The sequence below is a fragment of the Diabrotica virgifera genome, chromosome 2, assembly GCF_917563875.1.
Source record: "Diabrotica virgifera virgifera chromosome 2, PGI_DIABVI_V3a".
Taxonomy (NCBI): Eukaryota; Metazoa; Arthropoda; class Insecta; order Coleoptera; family Chrysomelidae; genus Diabrotica; species Diabrotica virgifera.
Genome location: NC_065444.1, coordinates 38,411,510 through 38,434,445, shown reverse-complemented (window position 1 = coordinate 38,434,445; position 22,936 = coordinate 38,411,510). Strand labels below are relative to the sequence as shown.

The 22,936-nt window shown below is 34.9% G+C and overlaps 1 protein-coding gene across 4 annotated transcripts in view; it reads right to left on the bottom strand.

The window, feature by feature from the left end:
* LOC114327680 (hamartin) overlaps positions 1 to 22,936 on the bottom strand; it is a 117,254-nt gene that overhangs the window by 65,577 nt on the left and 28,741 nt on the right. The window contains exons 5-13 of one of the 4 annotated variants that reach the window (XM_050643606.1): positions 18,440 to 18,552; positions 15,857 to 16,037; positions 10,953 to 11,026; positions 10,701 to 10,840; positions 10,451 to 10,548; positions 5,394 to 5,486; positions 3,579 to 3,809; positions 1,410 to 1,635; positions 538 to 723 (exon numbers count right to left, since the gene is read on the bottom strand). In XM_050643606.1, the coding sequence (XP_050499563.1) occupies positions 538 to 723; positions 1,410 to 1,635; positions 3,579 to 3,809; positions 5,394 to 5,486; positions 10,451 to 10,548; positions 10,701 to 10,840; positions 10,953 to 11,026; positions 15,857 to 16,037; positions 18,440 to 18,552 (1,342 nt within the window). The remainder of the gene's footprint in view (positions 1 to 537; positions 724 to 1,409; positions 1,636 to 3,578; positions 3,810 to 5,393; positions 5,487 to 10,450; positions 10,549 to 10,700; positions 10,841 to 10,952; positions 11,027 to 15,856; positions 16,038 to 18,439; positions 18,553 to 22,936) is intronic. The other 3 variants (XM_050643607.1, XM_050643609.1, XM_050643610.1) reach the window with 3 other exon arrangements.

The following is a 22,936-nucleotide window of genomic DNA, read 5'->3' as shown; positions in this document are numbered from 1 at the left end:
ATTTTTTCAACTAACAAACTTTTTGATATCAGTTACAAAGATATTAACAAATTAATTTGCAGTTGAAATACCATTGGTATATAAATGTGGCAGTTAGATAATGTGACAAAATATTTCCGCTTCAAAATAAGCTGTCCTACATTAAAGTAATGACAAATTTAAATTTGATGTCACATCTCCATCTACAATGGTATAGAAAGAATACACTTTTTACCACACGTCGATATGTTATAAAGTTAAAATAATTTATTTTTGGCATAAAACATATTCAGCTACAATCCACCAATAAATTAATGTCTAATTACGCTAAAAACAATACTAAGAGTTAAATGTATTTGTAGCACCTATTCGAACACTTCGCCTCTAGCGGCGATTGCTGAAAGTTGAATTAGAGGTTGAAAAGTTAGCCCACAAACGATGCATTACGTTTCCACTCCTTCTTACAGGTCTCCATATGTTTGCCTCCCAGCCGCCATATTGATTTAATTTTGACAGCATGTTGGAATGCCCTATTTCAAAAATGTACGATATACATACCGTTTCCGGGACTACTTCCCGTAGAAGTCTCTAATTTCTCTGGTTCCGGATTGCATGTACTGTGGTGTCTCAACCGCTGTACCCGTTTCGCAAAATTATTCATAGACTTAGAATTTGGCATGTGCAGACCTCCTTCAGTACATGGCGAACCGTGTTCAGGTTCTTCACCCAACGTCACATCTAAAACTGTCAAGACATTAACAAAAAATTAATAAATAAAAAATTTTATATCACTGACAAATGACACCTTGAGGTCATGCGTCACTTAATAATTTTTGGGGTTATGTATGAACGCCGTCTACTATCATTCCGTAATAGAAAAAATAGAATTGGCAACAGTGTGTGTGAGTAGTAACATTCTTCGTAGACTTCAGACAAGTCTTTGACTGTATTGAAAGAAATAAATTATTATTTAATGAAATGAAAAATCAAAATTTACCGGCAAAGCTATAATCAGATTAACAAAAATGACTATGGATGAATCTCGAGCTAAAATAATAACAGAAGGTAATAGGGACAGATAGAGAGAAGGAAAAACGATCTACTAATTAAGAAGGTCACCATATGGAAGCCATAAACCAAGGGGTAGACCTAGAGAGAGATGTGAGGACCAGGTCATGAAAAATATCAAAAACCTGACAGTGAGAATAGTGAGAAGTGGAGGGAAAGCCATCATATAACAAACTTTGACACTTCACAAGGAACATGTGGAGTGATTCACCGCAATAAGTGAATCAGGGAGTTCTAAGTAAGAGCGGGAAACATTCTACCAGGAATTAAAGGTATTGATGATGATGACGAACAGAGAAAATTTCTTGCGACTCTTGGTGTGTAAACATAAAGGTTTAAAATTATATGTAAAATATATCTACCTTCGTCCAGATCCTGTATAGAAAACTGGTTTCCTCGATTCTTCGGATCGTCGATTTTGCTCACAACAGACAAAACTTCGTCCTCAAGGCTACGAGGTGATTCGCATCTTTGGCTTATATTAAAATGCCTTGAACTTAACTCTGCGTTTGTAATACGTAATGGACTAGATGGATTCGGTTTGCTACGAGTTAGATCTGTAGTCACTGACACTGACGTTTCTGTAATCTAAATAAAATTCATTAGCCTGAGAATTATATGCTCACCTTTATATGGTCGAAGTCAAACAATAAGGCTTGCACGCAATTTTCCCCTTGTTGCCATATTTTAAATTTGAAAAAATATATAGGGAATAATCAGTTTTTCTTGACATGCCATTCCTATTACAGCGAGCATTTCATTGGCTAGAAGTAGTGACGAGTATATGTCATTATGATATTTGGCGAGATGGTAAATGGTAACTGACGTCTGTCATAATATTGGAGGTTAAATATAATGTCAAATAATTGTTTTCAAATTATATTTTATTTATTTAGTTTATAATTTAACGACAGTTTATTTTTTAACCAACTTCACTTTTCCTTCCATATCTTTGATTGGTCGATTAGGTTCGTAAGAGTCTTGTTGTATGGTAGGTTTAGTTAGGCGTTAATTTTAAGAAATGCTGCTGGCTAAATGGGCACAGCTCCCAAAGGCCATATAAGAAAACGAAAAAAAAAATAAACAAACAAAAATCATACATAACCTTCTACAGGACAACATGACTTTGACACTTATATTACAGATAGTTATCTTTGTTTCAAACTCTTAAAGACAAAGAGAAACAGTGTAGCCGATAGCGTGGTAAATAGGGGAGAGCCTTGAACCTTGGGCCAGCTTGTACCATGGGCCACCCCATTTTTCTTTTATTTTGCGCACGAACTGTCTGTGTTTCTTAATCTTATCTCAAGTTCTTCTACAATCGTCGTCATTCTGTGGTTGGTTGTTGAACGTGATTAGAAATCGTTTGCGGCTATCGTAAAAATATAGTGTTTTATTTCGTGAAAAGTAACTATTTATAGAATAGATAATTTTAGTTTCTAATTTTTGTGTTAACAGATATCGTAAATTAAATCACAGGATGTGTATGCCTATACTAACAGGTAGTTAAACAAGATAGTGAGAAATATAACAAAGCCGTTTTATTAGGTTAAATTCACATTTGTTTTCTTTTCGGCCGAGTCTTACACCTTGGACCGCTATCACGTCTTGTACGTTGGGCCGTACAAAATTAATGAGAAAAAAAGAAGACACATTTTTATGTTGCACAAGTAGTTGCAGATAATTCGGATGGAATTTCCCAGATTAAGAGACTGGGCCGATATCAAGCACAAAATGACTGTACTCCCTTAATGCTGTAACGAATAGTCACCCTTAGTCTTTCTTTACATTAGGTTCAATTTTAAATTCCATCTACAGTTTAAAAGTACTTTACTAAATGATAAATGTGATTAAATCCGAAATATCTTTCAACGAATAGTAACTGCTTTAAGTCCCTATTTAATGGTCCAGTATCTGGAAAAGAATTCTGAACAGCAACAAATTTTCTGGCCCAAATAGTCAACAATTTGACATTGACATTGAAGATGTTTTGCTCAAATTTGTCAGGCTGGGTTGTCTGAAAGGCAAAAAGTGTGTTTGACTTAGATTTTGAGAAGTTCAGTGTTGAATAACACTTTTTTTTGTATATATTTTAAAGGTTTACGGGTGGTTCAACGTACAAGACTACGTGGTTCAAGATAGAGGACTGATTTGTACCTTGAACGAAACTAACTTTAATAAATAAAATCCTAAAAAATGTGTTTGGTTTTGTTTTATTAAAATGACCTTTTAATATAGTACATTATGGTGTATAAACTACAAGTTAGTCCAAAAATTTTTCCTTGAAATTTAAAAACTTAAAAAAAATTGAGCTGTGAAAAAATCCGGCTCAAAGTACAAGCCTCTCCTCTACATATATATGTTTTCAACAAAAATTTGTTGAATTTGTTTGCCGTCAAGTTGGGTTGTGATGATGTACTGGTGGGTTATGATGACAATAAATATATGACCTACATGCCTAATTATTGTTTGACTTTTAGTTTACTACGAACTGTACTACACATGTTAATTTTTTTTAAACAATGTGTTACCTGGAATCTGTCCAACTTCAACTTGCTAACCTTATGCCTAATTGGTTCGTGTTTCATGTCTGTAGGAAAACTGAATGGTGATGACGGTTCCTTATGCATGGGTGATGACGGTTGTGAGTGTGAAGGAGTCGTTGATACAGAACCAGATCTGGTTTTCGAGGTGAAAGTGGTCAGTGCGCGGGCTATATTTGAATTGAGGGGTTGAGATCGATTGGAAAGCGCTCGGTAGTCCTAGTTATGCAGAAACAATTATCATTAGTGACATTTATGTTGTGTTTTTAACGAAAATTGACTTATGTTACAGTATTCTTTTATTGGCAAACTCTACTAAGCTGTACCCCAGGAAATGAAGTCGAAAAAGCACTTAAAAAATCGAAAAATTACTGGGCGCTTCGTTTTCTGGGGTACTGTTCTAAAAATAAGTCGAAGTACAGAGCACTAGGTTCCCCCAAATGATGTGATAATGATGACCGTAATGCACTGCGATGAAAACTGCACAAGTATCGTCCATTAAATAATTTGCAAAATGATGATCGGATTAAGTTCAAATTTTGACAGACGTCACTTGAGAGTTAAAGTTTAAGTTTGTTGGTAGTGACACCACCTACCTCCCAAGACTTATTGAAACGGTGTGATATACTTAAAATATAAGATAGTTTCAGATCTTGTATAAAATAAAATAAAAGAGTATGTGTATTTTGTACGCACATAAGAAGTTATACTTCTATTATTATGATTTCAACGAAATAAATATATTTTAAACAGTTTAATTGTATTTTTATTTTAAATACTAAACTAATTTTAATACTTAAAATGATATCAAAAATATAAAGTTAATACGTAATTTCTTAGGAACTGTAGCGTCCCCGCAATTAATTTTCCCTTGACGAATCGTAGAAAATCTAAAAAACGTCTGATTTTCTATACAAATTTGTAATTTTTTTTCATCATATTTTAATACGAATTATCCTATTCCCAACGAAGATAAATTCAAAGACACAAAAATTATAATAAATATATTTACTAAAACACCAACATATTTTTTTCACACTTTACTTGCATTACATAGGTAACTTGAAATATTTAGTAACTAACTTCATACTGTCGTTATACGCGTACTTCATACTGTCGCTTTTATAAAAATTCACTCTCAACATGTTTCCCAATTGCGCCTGAAGAAGTATAACTTCAAAAATAAATAAATTCCAACAGAACGGTCGAAGGAAGCAAAAAAGGGCGCTCTGGTCATTTTATAATCTTTTTTATCACGTTCCACGTCGAACGTTACACGTCAAATGTCACGTAACAGGCGACATTTTACGTGCCTTTTTGACCTGATACGTGACATTTTGAAATACAACATTTTGACATTTGATATGTGAAGTGTGAAGTAAAACATAACATGGAAGATTTGGCGTGATATTTTTCGGGCTTTATATAAATGACGTGTTTGTTACAAAATGTGATGTGTGATGTTACAAAACATGACTATACATAACACGTTATTTTTTCACATATTACATGGCGTATTATGATAAGTCACCTATTATGTCAAAAAATCAAGTAATTTGTGACTTTTTGGTCTTCTGAAGCTATTTTCGTGTAGCATTTTAATATCATTTACTATCTTTATTATAAGGTAACTACAATTTCAGTTGAACATATCTTAAAAACGTTCTCAAAATACCGATTTCCGAAGTGAAAAACTAGGTGGAAGATCGGAACGTCAAAATAAACGTATTTTCAAATAAAGTAGTGGCTAATTCCAATTAAAAATAGTAAATAAGAGTAAAAGTAGCAACAAAAAGCACAAACCCTTACTCTGACGGGAGTCGTTTCTGGAGTGGCTTCCATGGCAGCTTCTGGAGGCGAGCTGCTTTGTAGAGAGGAGAAATGAGACGAATTTTCCTGAAACATACATAAATACAAGTAAAATAATTGCTATAATCCTGCCAAACCAGCTTTGTAGTAACTGGTTGTAGTCAATTATCATCCAAGGGCCAATTTCTCATATTGAGTTCAACTCAAGTTTAACCTGAACTTTTAGTGAACATCGGTTAAAAGTCAAAATCGTCTTTCTCAATTCCCGTTCAAACAATTTTGGCCGTATAAACTGCGTTAAATCTGAACACTGAAATTCAAGCGTTCAAAGCCCAGTTCAGATTATTTCAAGCATCACGCATGCGTAGTATTATTGCAATTTAACATGAAACTGTCATAATAACAAATATTTGTTGGCAATGCAAAATTCCTAGATTCCAGTAGCTTTAGATAAATGCCAATAGATGGTAAAAGGTAAAACTATTGCCATTTTGTATGAACTTTTTTATGCTGTCAAACAGTCATTTTAATAATTATAAATAAATCGTAACAAAAATACCAATAATGTTATCGTTATCATTTATCGTTATAATTAATACGTTATAATTAACATTGGTATTTTTGTTAAGATTTATTTAGAATTATTAAAATGAGTATAAATACTTAAATTTAACGTTATTCAGAGACAGCATAAAAAAGTTCATACAAAATGGCGAGAGTTTTACCTTTTGCCATCTATTGACATTTCTCGAAAGCTACTAGAATCAAGGGATTTTTGCATTGCCAACAAACATTAAGCGTAGAACGTGAACTGTCAATGATAATTGCACTTCCCAACATAACCGAAGTTCAAGGATGAACCTCAGTCAACCATCCTCAGGATGAACCATAGATTAACTTAGTTATGAGAGTTCTAGAGAATGGAGAGAGGTACGTGTGGTCTTCATACCAAAACCAGGTAGGATGGATTACACCCTACCGAAGGCTTTCCGACCAATTAGCCTGACATCTTTTCTCTTGAAAACGATGGAAAGGCTGTGCGAGAGGTACATAAGAGATGAAGTTCTGGTTCATAATCCAGTTCATCCAAATCAACATGCATATACTTCGGGAAGATCTACCGATTCTGCACTTTATCAAGTAGTGGGAAGAATTGAAAGATCGCTGGATAATAAAGAATCCACCCTAGGTATATTCATAGACATTGAGGGAGCGTTTGATAAAACAACTTTCCCAACCATCACCCAACAGCTCAATGTCAGGAATGTCCCCCTGGCCGTGAGCGAATGGATATTCAGTATGCTGTCAAATAGAGCAATAAGCATAAATGTAGAAGACGTTTTGGTTAGAGGGATGGTTACGAGGGGATGTCCACAAGGGGGGGTGCTATCACCACTCCTCTGGAACATAGTGTTGGATACCCTGGTTGACCAACTCAGCAAGAACGGTTTCTACACAATAGCCTATGCAGACGATATAACCGTCTTGCAAAGCGGTAAGTTTGAGAACACACTATGCGAGAGATTACAAGTTGCTCTCAGACTAATAGAAACATGGTGTAAGGAACACTCACTGTCTATAAATCCAAAAAATACAGAGATGGTCCTCTTCACCAGAAAAAGAAGGATCACGGGCTTAATACCCCCTAGGATTCTAAACTGCAGTCTGAACTTCTCTGAAGAGGCGAAATACCTTGCTATTACCCTTGACAGGAAGTTAACATGGAACTCTCACTTAGATAGTAGAGCTAAAAGAGCATATATTGCCTATGAACAGTGTCGGCGAACGGTCGGACGCACTTGGGGCCTTTCGCCCAGGGTGGTCGCCTGGATCTACACTACTGTCATTAGGCCAATGCTAACTCACGGAGCCATTGCTTGGGTACCAAAAGTGCTACAGGCAACAGCAATCAACAAACTAAACCATATTCAACGGATGGCTTGCCTAAATATAACAGGTGGCATGAAAACAACACCAACTGCTGCAATGGAGTTGCTCATTGGCATTACCCCTTACATGTGTATACACACAGAAATAAGGAGAAAGATCAGAGAGGCAAAGGAAAGATGGTATAGTGACAGATGCGCAGAGATTGAACAGTTGGTAGAGAAACATGATAACTTAAACCTTCATAAGAAAATTAGTGAAATAACAGGCACTAATATTAAGAAAAAATCAAACATACTGCTGGATAAAAACGGAAAAATAATTATAGACGTCGGTGAAAGGCTTAAAAGATGGCAGGAATATATTCAAGAGCTATTTAAAGACGAACGGACTGAAACAGTACTAGAGCAGGAAAAGTTCGACAACGGCCCAGACATAACAGAAGATGAGGTACTAGAGGCGATAAAGCGAACAAAGAACAACAAGGCAACAGGTCCTGACCAAATACCTGTAGACATAATACGGTTAATAGAGGACCAGCAAATTGGAATATTGGTCGACTTATTTAATACAATATACAGTACAGGAATCATTCCCAGAGATTGGCTGCTGTCAACGTTCATAACACTGCCAAAAAAACCAAATGCAAAAGAATGCCAAGACCACCGGATAATAAGTTTAATGAGTCATACACTCAAAATATTTTTAAAAATTATACACCGGAGAATACATAACAAACTTGAGCAGGACATAAGCGACACGCAATTTGGATTTAGAAATGCAATGGGAACGAGGGAAGCCCTGTTCGCTGTAAATGTACTTGTGCAAAGGTGCATGGATGTTAATCAGCCAGTATATATGTGTTTCTTGGATTACAACAAAGCCTTCGATAAGGTCAGACATAACCGCCTTATCGAATTACTTGAAAAGAAAAACTTAGATATGAGGGACATCAGGATCATTAGTGCTATCTATTATAATCAGATCGCTGTGGTAAAAGAGAACAACGCCTTTTCAAATGAAATACGTATTGAGAGGGGCGTCAGACAGGGCTGTGTCCTGTCTCCTACTTTGTTCAATTTGTATTCAGAGGAAATAATCCAGGAAGCACTAGAAGACCTAACCATGGGAATAAAAGTAAATGGGCGACCAATCAATAATATACGGTTTGCCGACGACATTATTTTATTAGCCGAATGTCTTGAGGATTTACAACAAATGGTTGACAGTGTGGTAGAAGTCAGCCAAGAAAACGGACTGTCCCTAAACACAAAAAAGACACAATTTATGGTAATCACAAAAGTTCAACAGCGCCAAGAAAGCATAACAATACATGGAGAACAAATTAAAAAGGTTGAAAAATATAAATATTTGGGTACAATAATTAATGAAACTAATGAGTACACAGAAGAGATTAAAGCAAGAATAGGACAGGCAAGAAATGCTTTCAACAAACTAAAAAAAGTACTCTGTAGCAGGGACATTACAATTTCTTTAAAGATAAGACTTCTGAGATGCTACGTGTTCTCCGTATTATTCTATGGGTTGGAGGCTTGGACATTAAAGAAGGATGTTTCGGACAGATTAGAAGCCTTCGAGTTATGGGCCTACAGAAGAATATTAAGAATAAGTTGGGTGGATAGAGTCACGAATATCGAGGTGTTGAGAAGAATGGGAAAAGATAAAGAGATTTTAAATACAATTAAAGTCAGAAAACTGCAATATCTGGGACATGTTATGAGGGGCGAGCGTTATAACTTGTTACAATTGATAATGCAAGGAAGAATACAGGGTAGAAGGAGTCGCGGAAGAAGACGCATCTCCTGGTTAAACAATTTGAGAGCTTGGTTTAATTGCACTTCTGCTGATCTCTTTAGAGCAGCGGTATCGAAAGTGCGAATTGCCGTGATGGTTGCCAACCTTCTTAGAGGAGATGGCACATGAAGAAGAAGAATTACCCCTTTAGACATATATGTCAGAGAGGTGGCGCTGATGACGATGATGAGGTTACGCTCAGCGGGTGCAAACCTTGATGTAGGAATGGGACAATTGAGATGTTGTTTCTGGCGGGGTGAGCTGGAGGCACTGCCCCAGCTACATGCGGGCCATGGATGCGACTCAATTAAACCTACGTTTGTCTTCGACAAACCCTACAAAATCGAAACAAGACAACATAGGGAGTCAAACGTGGCCAATGCATATTGCATCTACACCGATGGCTCCAAAACGAAAGAAGGCTCAGGATGTGGAATATACTCCAGATCATTGAACCTTAGTAAAAAATGGGGCATGGGCAAAAATGCCAGCGTAGTTCAGACTGAACTGGCTGGTATCTCCATAGCCGCAAAAGAGATAATCGGGAAAGGTATAGCCGGCAAAACTGTAATAATCTGCACAGACAGCAGACAAGCGCTACTAACCCTGAACAAACCACGTGTCATATCAGGGCTAGTAATGGAGTGTCATGAATCACTAGCCCAAGCTTCGGATGGTAACAACATCATCCTGATGTGGGTTAAAGGACACAACAGAAATAAAGGCAACCGCATTGCTGACCAGCTGGCTAGAAGGGCAGCAGGCCTAAGACTCTTAGGACCTTGTGATCTTTTTGGCTTGTCGACTACAACAATCGCAGAAACTGTCAAATGTCACTCCCACACGCAAACCGTAAGAAGATGGGAAGAAGGGCCAGGATGTAGACTTGCCAAGGTAACACTAAGGAACCTTGGGAAGTCAGCATCAGAAAAGTACTTGAGAATGACCAGGAAAAACCTACGCTTGACAGTTGGTTTTTTAACTGGCCATTGTCAACTAAGAAAACACCTCCACACACTGGGGCTAGTAGACATATCTCTATGCAGGAGGTGTGAACGAGATGACGAAACTGTCGAGCATGTCCTATGTGAATGTCCGGAGTTATCGTCAATACGAGAGTATGCGTTCGGCGAGCCTTGGCCTACACCTGCCGATATAGGGGAGATGTCACCAGGTGATTTGTCCACCTTCCTGGAAATGGCAGGATGGATAATGAACTAAGGACGACAACCCCTGGGAGGATGTACAATGGGTCAATTGTCGCCTAAGTGCTGTGGGACTTGACTCACACTCCCTACTCTACAGACAGACCTAGTTATGAGAAATCGGCCCTAAAAGTGTGTACTTACTTTGAACATTACACTTGGACTAAAGAACGAAGGTGATTCCACTGCTGGCATTTGTAGGGTTGCTAAACTTTTCAGATTTTGTAGATGATATGAAGATTCTAAAAGCAATTTTGACAATTTAAAAACCGTCTTTGATCATAAAAGAATTTGCCATCGAAATGATTGCTAAAAATGAATCTTTTCGATTACTTTAGTGTAAAAATCGCTTAAATCTATATTTTTAAACAGATTAATAGTAAATTAAACTTACCGATGGTTGAATTTGAAGTTCCAGACCTAGATCTAAACCCAGACGCTATCTGACATGAATCGTGAGGACATCTGTCAGTTAAATCTAAACTAAACCTTTCGCATTCAACTATCACATCGTGAACCCCCATACTTCTCCACCTGAAATCGACATATATTTTATATTTCGTACGAATACGATCAAAAATGTACATGGAAGTTTTAAGTAATAAAAAATCACTATATTCAGTGATATCATATTATCTTAACATACCTTTCTGTTGTTACCTCTGTTTCCTCAGTGGCTGTTACTAACGAAGGATGCATTTTAACAGTGTCTAACATTGGCTAAAAATATGAAAATTTAATGTACCTACATCTAATTTTGAAGATACAAGTTATGAAAAAACGTACAAGGAGAATTGTAAGAAACGGTTTTGGCGCAGACAATAGGATAATATGATTAACAGTGGCGTCCCCAAAAATAGTTCAACAACGATTATTATTTAGCAAGTATGTACTTCACAGTTTTAGTACAATTTAACGACACAATGAGATTTAGGGAAGATACTTGATATCATTTACGTGAATTTTTTTACTGCGCATCATTTACTCCTGTGCGAAACAAACACTTTACATTTTTAAATAATTCTATTATTGGATATAATGTTAAAGAAAACAAACGTTTCATCATTTAAAGAGTTCTATTCGACGACGAAAAAGATGGTAATCCGAAAGTGTCAGGTCTAGGGAGTAAGATTGAGGGGTCAGAATAAGAACGAGCGAAATATGTAGATGAGGACGTGGACTTAGTTTCACCACTAGGAACAAATATGTAGGAAGACTATTTTCGATCCATATTTGCTAAAGGTGACGATAGTGAACCACCAACACCAGAAGTCACGACAAACAACCACACAAACATTGAGAAGGGAGAGGAAAAGGAAACATTAAAAAATAGAAAATCGCTAGGAGGGACGAGAATACCAAACGAACACCTAAAGTAAAGTAAACTATAAGGTTTGTTCGTAGAACGATCAGCAACCGTTGCCAACCATCAGACGCATGCGCGTTCATAGTCTACGAACGCTAACTGTTAACTGCGCAACGCTAACTGTTAACTGCGCATGTGTCTGATTGTTTGCAACGGTTGCTGATCGTTTGGATCGTACTACGAACAAACCTATAAAACTAATCCAAAAAAGTAATAAAACAAAACAGAATACCGCGAGAATGAATATCAAGTATCCTAATACCTATCTTCAAAAAGGGAGGCAAATCGGATCCGGAGAACTAAAGAGGAATTAATTTATTAAACACAACACTAAAATTAACAACCAAAGTGATATTTATCTGAATGAAAGTATGACACAAGTAAAAGAATAACAAGGTTTTAAGTCGGGTAGATCATGCACCCATACTATATATTTATAATGAGGCAAGTGCGAGAGAAATCATTAGAACACACCAAACCGGCAGATTTATGCCCTTGCAACAAGATCTCCCCTTGCCAATGCACTTAAGTTATTAAACAATTTAAACAGTTTAATCGATGTAGATTGGTCCTTGTATCGGACAAAGTTTTATAAATTGATACTAAGTCAAATTTTAAACACCTCTGTGTAAAAAAAATATTTAAGCCTCTACAATGCTGGAAATGATAATTAGATAATTTGTATAATTTTTATATAACTCAGAAAGTCATCTATTTAACAATATAGAATTGTAAATGAATATATATATTTTTTTAGCCATGTAATGAGACATTTAGTCTGTATGGTTAATAAATAAATAAATAAATAAATTTATGTTTCGTGGACTTTAAGAAGGTATTTGACAGCGTAAAAATTAAAGGACGATATCTAACTTTGAATACTGGCTGTGAATGGGATAAGTCAGGATGATTCCTTGGGCACTCGATTGTTGAACCTGAGCATGGGTGAAATAAAAAAAAATAAGAAAGAAAAAATTATACATAATCGGAGAAAAACAACTTAAAATAGTTTGCTATACAGAAAACGCAATACTGATCTCTCAAAGTGAAGATGATTTAAGTACAATTTATGCTGCACAATTAAATATTAAGTGCAATTTACAACTAATAACCAATTAAGTGCAATGTATTTACCAATCTAATAAAACTGCCAGAAAATTTAACATATTAATTTCCCCCAAAAAAGACAAAGTGCATGGTTATAACAGCAAAACTAATATAATAATTGAAGCTGGAGGTTCAGACAGTAGAACAAAAAATGATGTAGTTTAAATATCTAGGCATCACACTAAGCTACCGAAAGCTCGAAACACAAGTGGAAGATCAAGTGAATAGAGCGAACAGAGCCGCAGAATGCCTGAATGAAACAATATGGAGAAATAAAAATATCGGGAAAGAAATGAAAGGCAGAATTTACAAAACAGTCATCAGACCAATAATGACAAACGCAGCAAAAACGGAATCTGACATAGGGAGAGCAAAAATAATTTTAAACACAGCAGAGACGAAAACAACAAATAGAGTAGTAAAGACAGCTAGAGACGGTTCCCCAATAGGAAGACGATCAGTGGGAAGACCACGAAAACGATGGAACAACAACTTACTGGAGGCACATTGAAAACATATATGAGTGACGTCTATAGTACACAAAAGGAAGAAAAAGGATAACTATAAAGTAGTCTGGGCTGATTATCGGAGAATAGGCCATTTTTGGGAAAAGTTATTTACCAGCAATTTTATTGCTGGAATCGAATTCTATTATTGTATATATTAATAATATAGATATGCAAAATCCGCAGAGAGTGTGCTACTTTTTTTATAAACAAAATGGCGCCCGAAAATCGTGTTTTTTTCAATTTTTGCTCTATAACTTCAAAGATTTTAACTTTACACCAAAAACACCCAAATAAAAATTCACCGCAATTAAATTCTGCATAGAGACGTGTTTTTCCCGATTCACTTCGACGAAAACTTTCCCCGGAAAAAGCGGATTTTTCCAACAAAATTTTTAATTTTCAACTAAAATTTTAGATAAGTAATTGTTAATCAATCATTAAGTAACTTCGTAAAGTAAAAGCCTTTTTCGTATAGATCATAATTCCAGAAGCCGATGGAAATTGAATGAACAGTTTAGCAACAATTGAATTGTTAATTCAAAATTTATGGTCGCTATAATAACGACAATAATTATGAAGCATAAGAATAACTATGATTTTTTCATAAAAAGACACTATACCTATCTAACGTACTTTACAGAATTGAAATTGGACTATTTAGGCGGCCTCAGGAATATTTTAAAATTATAAACAATTTTTTGGCTCATAAACAAATAGAATATCTCGGGAAATAATAAACTAGATTAAATTGTAAAAACGGTAGTCGGAAAACAGCGGCAGGCCACTTCTTTTAAAAGAAAAAACGTTTAATTATAACAAGTGGTTCCTGAGATACAACCGGTCAAATTTGACCGGAATTTACGGCAAAGATATAAACAATAGGATCATAATTTTTAAGCAATCACCTTTTTATTTTTGTACTCTTTCTCCACACCAATTTTCATATCTTTAAAATACTCATAACATACATTATTATAATAAAAATTATCGATAATACGTGTGAAAATTGCCAAAAATAGCAAAATTCCAATCAAAAATTAGGTTGGAGAAAATGTAACCCTCAAAGTTCAAAATCGGTGTACGTTAAAAAAATGCATTTTCTCGGCTTCCCATGGAGCAATTTCCTTCATTCTTTTTTTGTTCCCTAATAACTCGAGTAGAGCCATCGAACTAAGGCATTATTAAATGTCAAACTTGCTTTTGTTTTGTTATAATAAATTAATTTATTTATTATAACACGAAATTTTAATTTGTTTAAACAAAAATTGTTAAAATAATTATACAGCTTTCAAATGAGAATATTTATGTTTTTAACTTTAAAAGGTACACTTGTAGTAAGTTTATCTAAAAAAAAGCCTAGAACTGGAAAAAATATGTAGTTTTCTGTTCTTATAAATAAATTAATCTATTATAACAAAACAAAAGCAAGTCTGACATTTAATAATGAGTTAGTTCGATGGCTCTACTCGAGTTAATAGAGAACAAAAAAAGAATGAAGGAAATTGCTCCATGGGATGCCGAGAAAATGCATTTCTTTATCGTATACCGATTTTGAACTTTGAGGGTTACATTTTCTTCAACCTAATTTTTGATTGGAATTTTGCTATTTTTGTCAATTTCCACACGTATTATCGATAGTTTTTATTATAATAATATATGTTATGAGTATTGTAAACATATGAAAATTGGTGTGGAGAAAGCGGACAAAGATAAAAAGGTGATTGTTTGAAAATTATGATCTTATTGTTTATATATTTGCCGTAAATTCCGGTCAATTTTGACCCGTTGTATCTCAGGAACCACTCGTTATAATTAAACGTTTTTTCTTTTAAAAGAAGCGTCCTGCCGCTGATTTTTGAATACCGTTTTCACAATTTAATTTAGTTTAATATTTCCCGAGATATTCTATTTGTTTTAATTAACAATTCAATTGTTGCTAAACTGTTCATTCAATTTCCATCGGCTCTTGGAATTATAATCTATATGAAAAGGGCTTTTACATTACCAAGTTACTTAATTATTTATTAACAATTACTTATCTAAAATTTTAGTTGAAAATTAAAGATTTTGTTGGAAAACCCGCTTTTTCCGGGGAAAGTTTTCGTCGAAGTGAATCAGGAAAAACACGTCTCTATGCAGAATTTAATTGCGGTGAATTTTTATTTGGGTGTTTTTGGTGTAAAGTTAAAATCTTTAAAGTTATAGAGCAAAAATTGAAAAAAACACGATTTTCAGGCGCCATTTTGTTTATAAAAAAAGTAGCACACTATCTGCGGACTTTGCATACCTATATTATTAATACATACAATAATAAGATTCGATTCCAGCAATAAAATTGCTGGTAAATAACTTTTCCTTGTATTTTGCTAATTAGCCCAGAGTAAAAGCGCCATTAGCGCCAATTTAGAAAAAAATAAATAGCTTGTCTTACACATTTCATAAATGCTTACTTTCAAAACATCCTCAACTTTGACAGCTCTCCAAATTTCCTCAATTTAATACAGACAATACTTTTACTATTTAATATTAGACAATACGTATTATGCAATAAAGTTTACACAAACTTACCTTAATAGTATGGACAAATACTGGAGTATTCTTATCTTTGTACTGAACCTTGAGATATCCCAAAAAATTACACGGATACATTCCATATAATCTTAAAAATAGAGCATATAGGGCGACCTGCATATGTATCAATTGGTCTTCGACAATTTTTCCTGGGTTGCAATTCCAAGATGCTAGACGACTAGAAAAAATACAGCCAATCAACACAATTTCGTGTAAGAACTTACTAAAATATTTCTAATTTGAATAATATACAAAAACTTTTAAACACGTTATCATTAAGGACCAAAAAACTCAAAAGATTTTCGAGCCTAGGTTTATCTTGCTAAGGCCAACCCTATCGAATTATGGTCAATAGGTTTTCTTCTCAAATTACCATATTTTTCTTGAAGAAAAAGTAGAAAAAAACAGAGGTACATAGATTCCTCTAACTTTTGAAGGAAAGATCCTAGAACCTTGGTACTGGGTTCCTCCCGGTGTAAGGATGAACTGGATTTAATTGAATTCAATAGGTCTTCGTCTCGTATTTTTATATTATATGCAAGACTTTTTTGGTTCTTTCAATACCCCTATGAAGTACAGTGGAACCCCGATAAGTCGGCCCCGATAACCCGGAAGTCCTGCTAACCCGGACCGATTTTCATCAGACAAACATTTCAACAATAAAAATGTACTTACTATCCGTTGCAAGATAATTCGGATGAAATTCCCCAGATTATTTTGTGCTTGATATCGGCCCAGTCTCTTAATCTGAGGGATTCCATCCGAATTATCTTGCAAGGGATAGTATGTAATATAATATTTGAGAGATAATGTGTATTTGTGTAATGTGAACTATGTATACGATTGTAAAAATGACTCATGGCACACGGCGGCGGCGGCAGAGCGACGGTCATTGTCTCGGATTTAACGGAAACAACAGGCACCTGTTATTCCTTTATTTATTTCAAACTGTCATAGCATTGTTTAAAAAATACTAAAAGACTATTTAAAAAATTCTTTTTTAAACAATGATCTTAGTTTTCACTGTTCATAACATCGTTCCGATTGTGACTATATTGTGTGTAGTACAGTCTTGTATTGTTTGCTTCCGTTTGCTTAGGTTTGTGTTTGCGTGTTTTTAATAATTTAGATGTGTAGGTACTGTGCATATATATGTCATGTTATTTCAATTATAACGGAGTTTATCTGTAAGTATACCGTATTTTATTAATTTTTACCATATTCTCCGGCTAACCCGGATCGGCCGCGGTCCCGATTAATCCGAGTTATCGAGGTTCCACTGTAGTTTATTTTGGGGAAAAGTTAGTTTACCATGTTTGTATATCGGGTCATATTAATATTTATTCCTTTCACAGATTTCTCGTCTAATCGTCTGCTACTGGGTGTATTTTACATCTTTCACTTGAAACTCGATGATTTTCGTATTCAGTGATTCTACGTTTAACACTTAGCGTAGCTGTAGAAAGTAATAAAGTATAGTCAGTGAACAAAAATATACTCAGAAGATACTGAATCACATACAGGGTGAGTTTGCAGTGCGGAATCGGTTGATAATTCCATTATGGTACAGAATATCCAAAAAAGTTATTTATGAAAAATGTAGACAATGATATTCGCCAGGCTTGGATAATATTCCGGATTCTACAGGGTGATTAATATAATAGTAGGGGAGGAAAGTATGCTAAATTTGCAGTTACTCCAATGTTATGGGGACCTATTGGGTTGTGAAGAGTAGGTCCTAAAACCAAAAAAAGTTGTTTTCCATAAAGTAGGGGACTTTCCATTTTTTAATTTAATTTTCCATTTCCAACAATCGTTTTTTCCGATTATAGCGCCATCTATCCATTGTACGAAAAAATGTCTCAAATAAAAGTTGCATATTTTTACGTAAAGAATTAAAGTCTGCAATAAAAATTGGGGGCTCCTATTTAAGATTTTAAGGTAACCCCCAACCCCACCTTTGCCGCCCCTGTTTGATGTCATTCGATAGATTTTTCAAAAATATTGAATACATATATTTTGCAGTTTTTCGATCTGATGTTCATTTCGCGAAATATCGCGGGGTTCGTATTTAAAATTTTAAATTTACCCCCCACCCCTCAACGTGGGGGGTCGTGTTTGATATCATTCGATAGATTTTTGAAAAATACTGAACATGTATTTTTTTGTTTTTCGATCTGACGTTCATTTCCCGAAATATTCGCACTTTTTCTGTGAAACTTTGTGACTCGCCCATTTCCTTACGCCCGCTCAAATCGTTAGATTTTTGAAATATACACTGTTTTGCATGTACTTAACTTACCTTATCTTAATCTGACGATTTCGAGTTTTTCTAAGGATAGATTTTTTTCGGACCCCACTTAACCAACTCCCCTGTATTAAGCGCCAATATATAGTAGAGGTACATTTACAGGGTACAAGGTTTCTCCCCATGTGATAATCTGACGCGCTCGAATAACTGCAAAAATCCCCGCTTGGGCTCCCCTACATAATATAATAATGTCGAGTGTTCAATAATTAAACTTGTGTCACAAATGCAGAAACTACTTGCTTATGTAATGTTTTAATACCAGTACTCACCTGAAAATGTCAAAAATATCTCTTAAGCAATTCCCCATGGACGAGGGAATCATTGGCAACAACACTATTAAAACGAGAAGGGCGCTTATTAATGGCAAAAGTTCCACTTCATTCTAGAAACGACATTATAAATGTAGACAAAACAGTTAAGTATATTTCAGCTTCGTTGCCAGAACTACAGTAAAGGTACTATATAAATAGAACTAAAAAATATATACACATTTTCAAAACTTTCGAATGAAATGAAAATAAATGCACTCGTCTCAAAAAGTATCGCATAAATATATTAAGTCTATAAGTTTTTATTAGTATCTCCTAAATTTTTTGGAAAATGTCAAGGAATGAAACGTAGGTATATATAATAGTGGTTTATTCCAGTAAAATGAAAAATCAAAGACTAACAGGTCAAAAAAACTAAATTAACAATTATTCAACAAAAATGAAAAATACAAATCTATGAAATAAGACATTTCAAGGACAAATTGAACATTTTAGTATCTTGTATTACCACCTCTGGCTCTAATGACTCATTCTCTGTGAAAGACCTCTTATCAGACACTGTATGTACTCCAAATCCAAATTTTCCCATTCTTCCGTTAAAGCAATTTCCAGTTCATCGAGGTTATTAGAGCGACGATACGGGCTCTTTCTAGGTAGTCCTAAACATGCGCAATTGGGTTTAGGTCTGGGCTGACGGCTGGCAAATCGAGAACTTAAATACCAACCTCTTGAAGATATTGCATTGTTATTCTAGCAACGTGCCGGCTACCGTTGTCTTGCATAAAATCGAAATTATCTCCAATAATAGTTGGAGCAATAGCAGGCATTCTAGCTCTGATTCCAAATTCCCTTACTATGTTTCGAACCGAACTGACCCTTATTCGAACATTACGGACGTAATGTATATATGTATGTATGTATGTATGTATGTATGTATGTATGTATGTATGTATGTATGTATGTATGTATGTATGTAAGTCTGCAGACATAAATAACGGCCATCTGCGGGGTTCTTGCACCTGGGAAATCCTGAAACTGGTCTTCTTGTGTATCCTGCACGTTCTCTATACCTTCTTAAAGCTCTTTAAATTCTGGATTGGTGGATTCTCATATAATCAGCAAGATATTGCTGCGATCGTCCATCTCCAATCAAACCTACAATTTGGACTGCTTGTTCTGACGTTATATTACTCTATTTTGTAAGAACGCACCTCCTCATTGAAAACTCCCAACAGACATAGAGCAAAGCTCAAATTCTCGAATACAAATGTCCAAAATTCTACCAACCGCCACAACACATGCCCACCTGTAAGAATGGAAAATGAACGAATACCAACAGTAACAGACGCTAAATACCTTGGCCTCCATCTTGACCAACGTCTTACTTGGAAGAAACATATCCAGACCAAAAGAAGACAACTAGACTTGAAATTCCGGCAAATGTATTGGCTCCTTGGACGCAGATCAAAACTCAACATCCAAACAAAATTCTTCTGTACAAAGCAATACTCAAACCTATTTGGTACGACGGACTACACTTCTGGGGCTGTACAAAGTCAATATCACTGAATATCATCCAAAGATTTCAGTCTAAAGTTCTAAGATCAATAGTGGATGCACCATGGTACGTAAATAATCAAACACTTCATGAAGACTTAAATATACCTTTCATCAGAGAAGAAATCCATCGAGCCACGGAGTCACAAAATGAGCGTACCATTCACCATGACAATGAGTTAGTAAAGGAATTATTCCATAATGGCCCTGCCACAAGGAGACTAGATAGAACCTGGCCTCAGGACCTATTTTAAAACTTAAACATAAATAGAATAAGATGAGACATCATTGGAAGTCTCTTCTTCATGCCCAAAAACATGGAACAAATTTACTTAATACTTTTTTAATGATGTAGATTGTAAATAAACATAATTACATAAAAAAAATGTCCAAAATAAAAGATATTCTCTCTTATCAATGGTTTGTTTAACTTCTTTTCTTCTGCAAAAACACTCTTCAACTTAAAATGTTATGGGTTTGTAGATCCCTAAGGCACATCAAAGAAACATGAAACGTGAAACATTAAACGTGAAACATGAAACAAATAGATTGTAAAAAAAGTAACCGCTTCATGTGATAAGCTAATCGATAAAACAAACATAAAATTTGTATAGTCGGCAATGGATAGTGACGTGGTCTTTGCTGTCGGCGCCGCTCTTTAATTGCTTTTTAATATCAAAGAAACGTGAAACATAAAACAAAAATAAATTGTGAAGAACGAAACCGTTTCATGTTATGTAGTGTAGGCAACAAAGGTCGAACTTCGCAAATAAGTCTGGTTATATTTTTTTTTCAGTATATCAAGGGGTACTTTTAATGAGACTAACTTTTTCTTAAAAGATATCGCCCCGGAACACCCATTTTCATCCCTTTGGGTAGTTTGTCGTTTTTGCGAAACGTAGCCCTTCCTGTACGTCATTGCAAAAAATTCCTCAATAGAAATATGAAGAGGACTATATTTCCTACAATTTATTCCGCGACAGCATATATCTGTCTCACACCGTTTAGCGGAGGTGGCGCCCCAAAGTTGGCAAGTTTTAAAAAAATATGTTTTAAAAAAAGAATTATTTCTCCCTAACCGTAATGGGAATTAAGAAACAACCCAGCGGCAATTATTCACAAATAAATGTCTGATTTTTTGGTGTAGGTTTCATTTAAGGGCAATTGTCCATTTTTTAATTACAGGGTGTTAAATTTTAAAACGCCCCTTTTTATATATACCATCTGAACCGCTTATGCTAGCGTAAAAAACTTTCAGCGATTACCCATGTACAAGTATTATTTACAAATTTGTATAATTCACCCCCATATTCTTCCCGAAATCACTCAAAAAAAAAGGAAAATGAATAAAGAAAATGTGCAAAAATTGACTATGGGTCACCACTGTGGCTTTAAGGTGCAAAGAAAGTTAAATATATATATAGGTTATAATATGTAGCAGTTAGTGTGTTCTTTTATTTGTCGTAAGGATATTATTAATAAAATGAATAGGTGACGAAAAAAAAACAAAAACTGAAGCCCGCCAAAGCATTTCTGAGGTTTGAGGCGCCACTGTGCCGGAAGTGTTGCTTATACGAAAAAAATGCATAGGAACTTATTTGTAGAGCAAATAGTGGTCTTTAATTCTGTATAAGCGTTGTTTCAAAAAAATATATAGGTAATGAGAAAATCGTAAAAACATGCTCACCAAACTTATTTTTAGGGATAGGGGTAGTTTCCGCAGGGATTTTGCAATAACCATAATATATAAATGTATATATAAATATATTTATAAAAAAACCCTACTAATGGAGTAGGATTTTTCCCTACCCCCTTTAAAGGAATGAAAATATGTGTTCCGGGGCAAATCTTAAAAAAAAAGTTAGTCTCATAATAAGCACCGCTTGATATACCAGAAAAAAAAATAATACCGGACTTGTGTCGAGTTTGCGAAGTTTAATCTCTGTTTTCTGCACTAATATACTAATCAAAGAAACAAAAATAAAATTTGTATAGTAAATAATGGAAAGTGACGATAACGAGGTCGTTGCTGTTGTGGCAACTCTTTTACTACTGTCCAAAAATCATAACCATAGTACATAATATTTGGTTGCAAACGAATTAAATAATCCGTCCTGGTTTAAAAAAAACGATATTTTCTTGTTATTGTCTATTCGAGTACCACTTCAGGTTATAATTATTGTACAACTCTTCGTTCTGCTCCACCACAGAATCCAATACAATATTAAATTCTTGGTCGCATTCATTTTACGCATGTAATTAATTAGTTAAAACAATGAAACTGATATCGAAAAATAGAACACGTCCTATTTCATGAAACACGTTTCAAGAAGATAAAAATGTTTCATGGGCATGAATCACACTCGTTTCATAGATATGCGGACGTCTATTTGTTTAGTCGTGTTTTATTTCGATGAAACGTGTTTCACGTTTCATGTTTCTTTGGTGTGCGCCTTCGGAAGATAAAAATGTTTCACACGCATGAATCACACTCGTTTCATCGGTATGCGGACTTCTATTTGTTTAGCATAGTTTTATTTTTATGAAACGTGTTTCACGTTTTATGTTTCATGTTTTTCGTTTCATGTTTCTTTGATTCAACAATTATTTAAAGAACCTCTCACCTTGAGATGATACAAATTATTCTCTGTGGAAACTAACAAAAAAACTTAAAGACAACGAACAAATGAATATGCCAATCAGGAAACCAAATGGCACATGGGCTAAAACTGACAAAGATAAAGCTTATACTTTCGCAAATCATTTATGCGAGGTATTTCAACCGCATCAGAGGGAAGTCTCAGCTGAAGAAGAAGAAGATATTCGTGAAGTCATAAACGCACCATATCAAATGGCTCTGCCTATTAAAATTTTCAAGAAATCTGAAGTAGAAGAAGTAATTGATAATCTGGAGAATAAGAAGTCACCTGGTATGATATA